Here is an 11,308-nt window from a genome sequence, read left to right as displayed (position 1 = left end):
CTTTCCTCATAAAATTGATGTTATCCCAATTGCACAAGAGCACATATTTTTCTTGTGTCAAGGAAGAAGGGTGCACAACCCTTCATCTTCAGTATCTGTAACCTAAATAAAAATTTTGGGGATTATTTCACATCTGCAAAAGGAGGATGAATTCATGTTTATTACCCTTCACTGCACCTGCCATCTATGAAGTTGCCTCAATAAAGGAATGTCTGTGTAGCACTGGCACAGGCTTAGGACCATCCTGGGTTCACTCCATTTCACAGCATGCAGTATCTTCATGGAAGTTTTAGCATAAGTATTAGCTCACCTCCAAAAATCACCCATCAGCATCCCCATATTGAAAGGTTCTCAGGCAAAGAGAACTGATTCCTTACACATTACTGCTTTGACCCCATATGGATAGAGGGATAAAAATTGCATCTCATGGCTGTTGAATCCTTAGGAATGTCAGGGGGGATGTTAGGACTCCTTTACTACTTCAGCACTTATGCATCAGAAATAATTTTTGATTATACAGGATCTCATCTCATAATATTGGACTTTTGCCCCTCTACTACAGGTGATGTTGACTGTCATGCACCTGCATAAATTCCCATGCCATACTCATACCTGCAGGAAATATTGGTTTGTCTGTAGGCTGTGAGCTTTTGTTGAGTACTTGTGGCTTCTGAAATTCTGAGTTCCAGTGGTAGAACACAAGATATACAAGGTGACACCACTTAATCCTTGACTCTGCCCACACCCATTGGAAGGGACACATTTCTTCTGTACTTTTGGCTGGTGAATGCTGGCTAGTACTTCTGTACTTTCTGTACTTATTTTTGTTTGCTTGAAGCAAACAAAAATAATTTAGTCTCCAAGTAATCAGGTTGTTGTGCAGCATACTGAGAGCTTTCTTTTGTCTCAGGCATTCAGAGTTCTGTAAATTTGTCTCAGGCATTCTGTAAAAATGCTGTAATTTGTCTCAGGCATTCAAAGTTCTGTAAATTGTCACAGACAGAACTTCTGCATACTGCAAAAATCCCATTGAACAACATCTGGCTGATACCAGAATTGCTGTATTGAGTGTTAGATTTATTTCTTGGGAGTGTTAAATATTGTCATGGAACAGTCTGAGTTACTTTATTTTGTTGGATCATTCATGACAGATCAGTTATTCCCAATGTACTTCAATTAAATGAGACTGGGAATATAATGAAATGAAGCTTTTTGCCTTAAATAGCATCAGATAGTCTCAGATATTTTGTTTTCACACTTATTCCATTATAGGAATTTAATTTCGTGTTGCTTATTTTTGTAGGACCGCAGTTTAATTCTGTGGTGACTTTTTTGTTGCTACATTTTAACATTAACCACATCTTTCATTATGCAAGAACATCTGCCAAGGCATCAAAGCTGATTCTTTCTGTGAGATATTCTTGAAAAGAATTGTCTTTACAAATCCATTTCAAGCTTCTTTCCAAAGTGCTTTCTGAGATTAGCTTAACCCAGAAATTAATTTGCCTATTTCCTTCCTTAAATCTCATGTATTTTGGACCTCAGCATCTTGGTTGCCAACCATCTGTAACATGAGATACTAGGGAAAAGGAAGGAAGAGCTTCTCTGTGTTTCTTCCTGGTCCCAAAATCTTTAAGGGAATTCCAAGGCTGCTGAAGCTACGAAGTCCTAGCAATATCTGTGCAGGGATAATGTTCCTCACAAATCAGTTTAATAGATAAATGCTATCAGAAATGTGCTCCATCACTAGAATGCATTTCATTCACTGAATCCACAGTCTTGCCAAGTAATGGCTCCATCCCTGTGGTTTCCAAAGGGAATAGCTGGAATTATATTTATGGCCAAGCAATGCACAGGGGCATCCTTAAAGAATATATTTACCAAGGTCTCCTGAATTTACAGCTTACAAAAATCCCCATATCCAGGTAACTGGCTGTATAGGAAGCTTCTGTTTTTGAAGGAAGATGCAGTGAATATTCATGTATGTAAACACCCTAAAATAGTAAAGTTATGTATCACTGACTGGAGTTTTCTGAGGTGTGCTGGTTACATATTCTCTTTCTACTCCTTGTCCTTATCATCCTTTCTCCTTCAGTGTACTTTGGAAAACTTTCGTCTCCAGGAGTTTGAGCAAACACTGGGAATCCTCCACTCAAATTAAATCCTGTAGGAGTGAAATCCCAGGTTCATGGCATGTGTGTTAATACAAATGCAGGTATTCTTCCACTGGGTCTGGGCCTTTATTTATTCTGGGCATGTGAAGAAGAAAAACTGTAGTGTTTAGAGAATTTCCAGGAAAGTACCTCAAAGGATACCTTGTAGGTTTTGAGCTTGTTTTTCCTAAGGCATAATTTAGAATTGCATCTGATATCTGCCCAAAAACTTTATTGAGCTTAATTTGTCTCTTGACAATCAATTTGAAATAAACTCCTACCCTCTGAGAATATTTAAATATATACTACAATATATGCTTATGTTTTCTGATATGATGATAAATGTGTAAACAGGTAGTAAATAAGTGTAACAGAAAACACAGAATGGTTAAAACTAATAAAAAGAAGAAAGAAAAATACTAACCTTTAACTAAACACAGAATAGTGTAGTAACACTACTCCCATTATAGAGTGGAAATAGAGGGAACTTTAAAAAATAGCAAGTGTGCAATTTTGTGATTGAACAACTTGTGTAAATGAACAATTTTGAACAAACAGTGGGAATCTGAAGAATGAGAGAAGAGCAGAAATTCCTACACTTAGTTCTAACAATTGTGTATTTATCAGCATTTGCAGGACCAGTGAAGTTTAGTCTGATAAAGTTTCAAATTTATTTGTATCTTTGCAAGATATCTCTCTGGAAAAAAAAATACAGAGAAATATTTAACCCTATGGAGAATACAGTGTGCTCCTTTAAGGACAAGAGAAATCATCTTGTATTTGGTATATTCCAGAAGGAACCTATTCAAATCAACTCTCCTGTTCAATACCTGTGCTGTATATTTGTAAAATTGCAGTGTGCTGTAAAAGTTTTGTGAGCTGACTTAAAACTTATTCTATTGAATAAGTATTATTCCAAAATTCTTTTCCTAGTTGGTAGTCACAGCTCTTCATAAAGCAGATGTTGCATTCATTTTATAAGTTATTTGAGCATTAAAACTTGCAGGCAGGAACAGTTTCTGACATGTGTTTTGTTAGAGTTGTGCATACCTCAATTTTAGGTAATAGATACACAAATAGCAGCAAACACATATAAAGAAACATGGACACATTTACTGCATATATAAGGTTAATTATATAATTTATGTTATGCTCAACAGTGTTAACTTTGAGATTAAAGTTGTCTAATGAGGGACACACACCAACAATCAGTTTTTGAATCTCAGCTAACACTTTTAATTCAGCTCAGATGTTTTCTACTACTATCCACACTTCAGATTTTTTTCTAGTAATTTTGTTGGCTGAGTGTCCTCATGGCAGTTATTCTTCTCACTTTTGAGAAAGAAAAATAAAAAGACATTTTCATATATTCAAAAGTCTCAAGACAAGTTTACTCAGTTCCATTATTGTCTTAACCACACTGCAAACATCTGGTCACTCTGACTTTTGTAAGTAGTTTCTGAGGAAATGCACATTAAGCAAGGTTAGAAAGATGACAAAAATGCCAATAAATTATAAAAACATAATTTAGAAGGAAAAACTATTTTCTAGGTATAAATAGGTGTAGATAAACAAATTACAATATTTAAGGAGGTTATTAGTTTAGACTTTGTGATTGAAAGATTTTACTATGAAGTAAAAATGTGAAGTACGATCTTTCCATATTGCTTCTTTTCTGCCACTAGAGGGTACTCCAAGAACTTACAGTGTATTTGGAGGAAGGATTTATTTGGGGGTTTTTGTTCTTTAAATTATCCAGTACTGTTGTCCTACTAAATCTTAGGAATTTAACCCCCCAAAATCTTGATATTAAATAATAACTTTCAAACCCACTCTAATGCAGCTTTTCAGCAAAATAGTGCAGCGTATCCAAATGACAAAGAACATTGATTGACATGTAGTTTAGATTTAAACTTATCCTACTTTTAAATTATCTTAATTATTATCTTTTCTTTATTTCAGACACAATTTTCTGGTTCACATCCTGTTTCTTCATCCAGGTTTGGACAAGGCATTCCATTATTGGCAGGCTGAAGAAGCACAAAACGAGTTCTGATCTTGGTCCCTGTTTCTCTGCAGACCCCTCTGCAGAGCCCCCACGAGGACCATTGTGAAACCTCACAGTCCAGGGGTGTTTCTGCAACACACACAGCAAAGAGTGCACTTTACATCAAGTTGTACTTAAGTCAAATACACAGTTGGAAAAGCATTAAGGAATGATCATCAAACAGCATCCTTTCTGATACAAAATACATGTGATATCCATCAAATCAGTGTTGTCTCATAAATTAAAAAAAAAAATCTGGTTTCAGCTCCTAAACTTATTGGTGTTATTGTTATTGCAGTCTAGAGCCTGTCTGAGGTATTATATCAGTTCTGAAGCATATTATGTCTTGAATAAAAATACAGAATTCCTTAAAAGAAAATTATGCTTAAAATGATTGTACTCAAAAGATTGAATTAAAAAACATTACTGTCAATTTTTATAACTAATTTTCCTTTTCATGACTAACTAAAACACTGAGATTAAAGCTTTTCCTCTGGTATATTTAGGTATATTTATATTTCTTTGCAGGCAGCTATTGTTCCTAGAGTTGTTAATATCAAACTCCATTTTACTTTTGTTCCAATTTGCTTCAGAAATAAAGTCCCATTTTTTATCATTAAATCATCTTGCTATTTTTTGGTGTGTACACTATTCTTCCCTTTGCCAATAAGGATATTCTGTCACTAGAATCTTTCTAATGCTGAAAGCATTTCAACATAATTTTCATTAAGTGCAAGAAAAGAAGTTAGAAACTCTGAAGTGCTATCCATAATGTATGCTTCCATCTAAAGTAAAAATCATAAAAATTAAAATACTGCTTGTCACAGGAAGTGGCATCAAAGCTGCCTGTTACAGAATTTGTGGGTAAAAGAGGTGTGCACAAGCCCATCCTTTAATGCCACACTAAGTGTGTGACACCTGGTATAAATTTCTGGCATTACAGTGAACTCACCAGTTCTGCTGTCATCACTCATTCTTATGTCTCTAGAGGGAATGAGGGACACTGCTTGACCTCTGGTAATTAAATCTGCCCTTTTGATTGAATAAGTTTTTAAACTGGTTTAATATACTGGTTCATACAAAGATAGTGGGATTTGTGATTAAAAATTATATTTGAAATACTATACTTTAAAGGCAGTTTTAAATTTATATCATGAATAGTGCCAAATATTCCTTTCAAATCTTATGGGAAGAACATATAACTGTAAATGAGATGTGTAACACCCACTTTGCATATGTATTGTTTACTAATAGGAATACATTAAACCACTATAAATTGATAAGTACATTTATAAAATTACAAATAACACATGAACTGAGCAGAGAATAAGCTGTATTTTAGTGGTTGTAAGGTGACCAGCAGAGTGCTAGAGATAGGCCATCTCCAGACAATCTGGAGAAGCTTCTGGAACATGGCAACTCTTTTGGGAATACATTGGTCCCTTGGAGCAAATATTTTGCTAACAATATATGTATTTTAATTCAGAGATTTGAAAATCTCCCTTATGATTGACTTGAGTCAGTAGTTTGCATGTCTTCCTATCTATTCAAGATTATTAGCTAATATTTTTGAGAAAATAAAAATGAGAGAGAACTTTCTTTTTATTTCAGGATTTAGGTCTCTATTGAAAATATGTCCAAATAAATCGAATTATATAAATTTTATCGCACATAACTGCCAAGCTCTGACCCAGAAAGAAACAACAATAATGGTTCTTGGCTTCATTGTCATGTAAAACCTTAAGGATGAATATTTACGTCAAACTTGCAAAGAGTTTGGGAATGCTGATTCTGATTGAGTGTCATTTGTTTCTTGTAAAATTCACTGAGCTACACTGATACAAAGGCTTGGGTAGCTCTTACTCTGGATATAGCCCAGTCCTTTGAACCACAGCTGAAATATGCAATCCCTTACTTATTCTTTCAGGAATTCTCTTTTATGTTGACTGGCTTGTTTTATTTCCCATTTGTGAGTCTGGAACTATTCCTATGCAGATAGCAGAATATTCTGTCTGATCACCTGTTTCATCCACATAACCTGCCAGATTTCACATACTTCTGAGTGAATGGAAATAACAGAATTGAGAACATCTACTAATCACTTACCTGAGACAGTGTCTATTATTTCATTGCTTTTAGCTGGAAGATTAATAAAAGGTGCAGAAAGACCTAGCTGGCTTTTCTTTATTTTCACCATTGTTACTTGAGCAATTGGTGGCAAAATTTTGAGTTTGGGATAATAAAATGAGTTTGCTGGGTGACTTGGAGAGGAACAAGTGATCTGTGAAATAAAAAGAGGAATATTAAAAAAAACTAAGAAGGTAGCTGTAAAATCGTGTTTGTAAATCACAATTTGCATACAAACAGTTTCTATGAACACATAGTTCACATAACTATGCTGGTCAGCCCAGAATTTTTAATGCAGGGTACTTGACTGGATACAGGACTGTGGTAGGAGGTCCAGTAATGTATGAAAAGATTTGACAGAAGGAACTGGATGTTATTACAAGAAGAATACATGAGTATTAAACAATAATATTAGATGTGCTACAGGAGCTGTCATAAGGATATTAGAGGCCAAATGCTTCTCTCTTCCTTTCCTCATTACTCATCAGCACAGCATTTGTTGCTAGAAAAACTCACCTTTAAGAAAGGATTAAATGAATACTTATAGTATTCAAACAATTTGAATCAAAATCCTTCATTTACCACCTCTCTTAAATGGCAAAAGCAAAGTATGGGGCATAGAGAGGATGAAATAAGCAATAGAGATTGAAAGCCATGTCACCACAGTGAAGTTCTCTGCTTTCCTTTAGGTCCTTTCCCTCAAATGTTGCAGTTTCAGGTTTCAGCAATGCTTTCAACTGAAAACTCCTCCTCACAGCAGTATTCACTACTAAGAATTTTCCTGGTTAGATTCACATTTGGTGATGTCAGGACTTTGGTATTTTCATTTTCCTGGCACTTTAAGGATTGTTAAATATCATCTACAAAAATTGTCATCTTTTCCAAAAAATGTAAAGACAAATTCTCATAAACCATTTACATTTACCTAATAAATTTCAAAGATTCAGAAGGTAAACAAAAGCAGTAGGTATATCAGCTGTGTAATAAATCCACATATAGAGAGCATCAGCTCTCTCAAATACTGAAATCAGTTTCACTATTTTAGATGAGTTATCTTTTAAAGGGAAGACTCAAAACATTTCAGTATGAAGTGCTAAACTATGTCCATGCACCTACCTCTGTAACTGTGTCCTGCGGAATAGTGGCAAAGTTTGGGGAGGAAAATGTGAATCCACTGTCAGTTCCAGCATCATATGGGAATAGATCTACTGATACTTCATCCATCCAGTGGTCTCCTTCACAGAGATTTAGGCTGTCAATGCCCACAAACCAGTCAGGGCTGGGAACAATTCGTACAACGAATGAAACCTAATGAAACAAAATGATCCATCAGGATTGCATCACTTGCTTTGGAATGCTCCAGTCCTGCTTTTAGTAATTTTCACTCAAAGTTTCTGAAATAATGTCATTTTGCTCTTCTACTTCATAGAAGCTGTACAGTGCTCCCTGCAATTTGACATGCTTTTTAGTAATTCTTTTTCATGATGTTTCTACAAGTGAGAACTCAAATATTTAATTTTGGTTGCTGGTAACATAAAATAAACTTTTGAAATGACTATGTACATTTACTTACTAAGGGATGTCTTGGATGCGCTTCTAATTCAGTTGAGGTTTGTCCTGTACCACTGGAAATTGCAGGAGCAGAGAAGATTCCATGTACACTCTGAATTTTCTCTCCAGCTTCTTCTATTTCTTTCATTAATGCCCATGCTTCACCCTTTTCAGCAAAATCACGTACACCATTGCTGGCATATTCATTTTTTTTCCACATGCTGTAGTCAGAACTATGAGTAACACCTATTTGAGTGAATACATGGCATGACATAAAAGTCTGATTTAGAATGTCCCTATTTCTTCATTTTCTCTGTTTTATTTCTGAGGTTTAAAAAATGTGTATAAAATTGAGTGAACACTAAAACATTTGGCTTATCACTGCTTCTTTCAGCTGCAGCCAATTGAAAACAGAAGTCAATTGAAAACAGTTGGAGATTTTTGAGAACATTGTGGATACTTCAATATCTGCATTTCATTCTTAATAACTTTGGCTTTTTTTTTTCCTTTTTCATTACTTATCTTACATAACTATTAAGGAAAAAGAGACCACAGAGGTCAAGAGGTTTATCTGCTCTTAGTACTGTGCATACTTCACTTACCTAGCAAGGATGACCACTGTGCTGGGGGCCTGTAGAGTGGATACTGCTTAGGGAAAGCAGTCTGACTCCATTTCCCTGTGAAGATTATCCTGTACTTAGCAAGTTCCTCTGCTGTGCAAAGAGCATCCTCCCCCACCGGCAGGCTGCTGGCATAACCCAGTATTGTTACAAGAACTGTCCAGATCACTTTACAGGACCAGTAGACAAACATCAGGTTTTCCATTCCCTTCCACACGAAAAGAAAGAAAAAAAGTGTTAGCCATATTAGTCACTCTAAACTCAAAAATTAATAGCAGTTACCTAATAAAATGTAATGTGGCATGAGTTATAGCCAAAGAGAAAGCAGATATCTGGAACACTAAAAATTGCTATGCTTCTGAAAACATTACTATAATGCTTTCAGATTTGTTATTTCCATGGTATATACTACAAACCTGTAACTTTACCTGGGACAATTGTTTCTAATAAAAACGAAAATAAAAATATCTTATCCTTGTCCATAGTACTACCTCAGAGAAAAATCTGTTTCTGATTTTCTTTTGAAATCTGATTAGAGTCACATCTTGATTTAATTAGAGTAGCAACTGTTTCTGTGGAAAACATTAGTGGTATATTTATTCTTCTAAAGATTAAATTGCAGGTTACTTTGCCAAAAGAAATGATTTATTTTAAATTTGTGTTCTACAAAGGCTGTTTTATAGCATAACATTTAAAGTCAAAGAGATTTCATATTTATATAAATTACTTTGCTGTCATAATGTGAATACGAAACATTGTAATTCCTTTAGATTGTTTAAACTACACAGTTTTAAAAAATCAGTATTTTTTTTACAGTTACTGTCATAGGTTGTGCAAATTTTGTTTTTAAATTAACGTAGTAATTGCATCAGACTGTTGAACTCCACCAGTTGTTTAAAATAACAGCCTTAAAACTGATTTTTAAATGTCTTTGTCCTTTGAGAAAACTATACAATCTTAAGTAAATCACTAGTAATACATTAGTTTGTAAAAATATCTCTGAATACTCACTAAATATTCCTCTGGAGCACTGGTAGGGGGAGAGCACCTGCTTTTGCTGGCAGCTGAGTTGGTCTGCAAGAGAAGACAGTAGGAGTCTTGCTATTTATGCCTGAAGAGGGTCCCTTCGGTCCAACAATTATTGCAATCTTTAGACTTTCCAGGTTTGCAAAAATCGTGCCATCTTCTTGTTTGCAATCCCTCTGGATGGACTAGCAGAGGTTTCCTGTCTGTCAGCTGGTTCAGATTCCTTATCAGAAGACAGAGATGCCAAAAAGACAAAATGCTTTTTAAAAATACCTTGGATTCTTAGTAACAGTTTGAGTTTTCTGGTGCCTTTGCAGTTCTTTGCTCTTATTAATGCCTCCAAGCTATACAAATGAACTGATTCCAACACTGAAATAGTTCTAGTGAATACTCTTTAAATGAGAAACATGTTTTCTTGTAAGTTTTATTGTCTGACAGATGCTCCTTCCAAACATTTACAGAGAGCTTGCTCACTCTCACACACCATATGTATGTGTTCAAATAAAAGGGGTGAGGCAGCTAAAAATGTCAAGAGGAAAAAAAAGTTACATTTCATAATTGCACATACTCACACAGACTGTGTCTCCTGCAAATATGAATTAATTTAAAGTAGTACAGTGTATATTTTTGTGTGTACAGTACTGTATGCTGGATGATGAAAGGGCTCTGTAACATTGTGGTTTCTTTGGAAAGAGTGGTTTGGGGAAGCTCGGAGATTTTTCTTAGCTGTCTTCAGAGTAAAAAACCCCAAATAAAAATCTCATTATTACAGTTAGATCATACATCCTCTATAGTACAGTACATATACCTACATCATTAAAAACTTTTAAATTGTTTATGAAAAAATAAGCATCATAGAGTGACCCAATTAAAAAAATAATGTTTAATCTTTATTTACTTTCCCAGCCACTTTTCAAATAAGGGAAAACAGAGGGCTTTGTGCCAAACCTGTAATGTTAACAAATGCTATTATGGCTAATCAGCAATTGAAAATCTTACAGTGAACCATGAAAATAATATTTCATAGAGTTTTCTTTAGAAATTGTGAGGAATGCCACTTAAGTACTTCCCCAGATCTCTAACATGATGGTGCAGCATATGGGAAAAGACCCAAACAAACCCAGTTATTTTCCAGATGCAGCTCCCAGGGCATCGCAGGTTAAGCACACACCACACAGCTCTAGTGACACACTCTTGTCCACCAAACATGTCTGAGCTTTGTTGCACTTTAACTGGAAACTTCCCTCCCACCCCGTGGTAAATCCAAGCCAGGAGGTGAATAAACTGGGATGTCTGGATGGAATTTCTATCAATTATTCTGCTGAAAACATGGAATCTATTGCAAGTTTCAGCATAGATGGCTACAGCACCCATAGCCACAATTCTTCTGTGTCTGGGTAGATGTGGGAATCCTGTAGCAGGTTAAGGCATCTAGGCATGGACATGCCCTTTATTTCCAAGGTCTCTTCCTCCATCCTATGTTAATGGTATGTTTTCCATACTTGATTTCTCTTCCAGGAGCTAGACTCCACTAAGAAAAAGAGCACAGAGCCTTCATAGATACTTTTGTACAAATTCTTTGAGTATTTGTTGAAGAATGATACTTGAATTACATCCAGCTCACTCCCTCCTACGCACAGAATTCCAGATCCACAGGTTTCTTAGAGATTTTAATTTAATGACATCCAGCCCATGCAGCCTGCTAGAACTGCACAAATTTCCCACAAATTTGAAAGTATATTGCTAAGTGTATTGTTAAAACTACTCAAGGCTTGCTATTTATT

General features: G+C 35.3%; 1 protein-coding gene across 1 annotated transcript; it reads right to left on the bottom strand.

The window, feature by feature from the left end:
• Positions 1-2,800: 2,800 nt before the first annotated feature.
• Positions 2,801-9,646, bottom strand: LOC118686727 (spondin-2). The gene is made up of 6 exons (XM_036383084.2): positions 9,510-9,646; positions 8,481-8,706; positions 7,901-8,124; positions 7,444-7,635; positions 6,307-6,481; positions 2,801-4,290 (listed from the first exon to the last, which is right to left on the bottom strand). Exons 2-6 carry the CDS (start codon positions 8,701-8,703, stop codon positions 4,112-4,114), a joined length of 993 nt encoding a protein of 330 aa, XP_036238977.1. The 5' UTR covers positions 8,704-8,706; positions 9,510-9,646; the 3' UTR covers positions 2,801-4,111.
• Between the last annotated feature and the right edge of the window lie 1,662 nt (positions 9,647-11,308).

Source organism: Molothrus ater, chromosome 4, assembly GCF_012460135.2.
Source record: "Molothrus ater isolate BHLD 08-10-18 breed brown headed cowbird chromosome 4, BPBGC_Mater_1.1, whole genome shotgun sequence".
NCBI lineage: Eukaryota > Metazoa > Chordata > Aves > Passeriformes > Icteridae > Molothrus > Molothrus ater.
This window is presented reverse-complemented; position numbering and strand designations above follow the sequence as displayed.

Coding starts and splice junctions, on each gene's coding strand:
- LOC118686727 (XM_036383084.2), bottom strand. CDS start 8,703: ATGGAAAACCTGATGTTTGTCTACTGGTCCTGTAAAGTGATCTGGACA. Junction 8,125..8,480: donor ACAGTGGTCATCCTTGCTAG/GTAAGTGAAGTA, acceptor TCACTCAAATAG/GTGTTACTCATAGTTCTGAC. Junction 7,636..7,900: donor CGCATCCAAGACATCCCTTA/GTAAGTAAATGT, acceptor TTGTTTCATTAG/GTTTCATTCGTTGTACGAAT.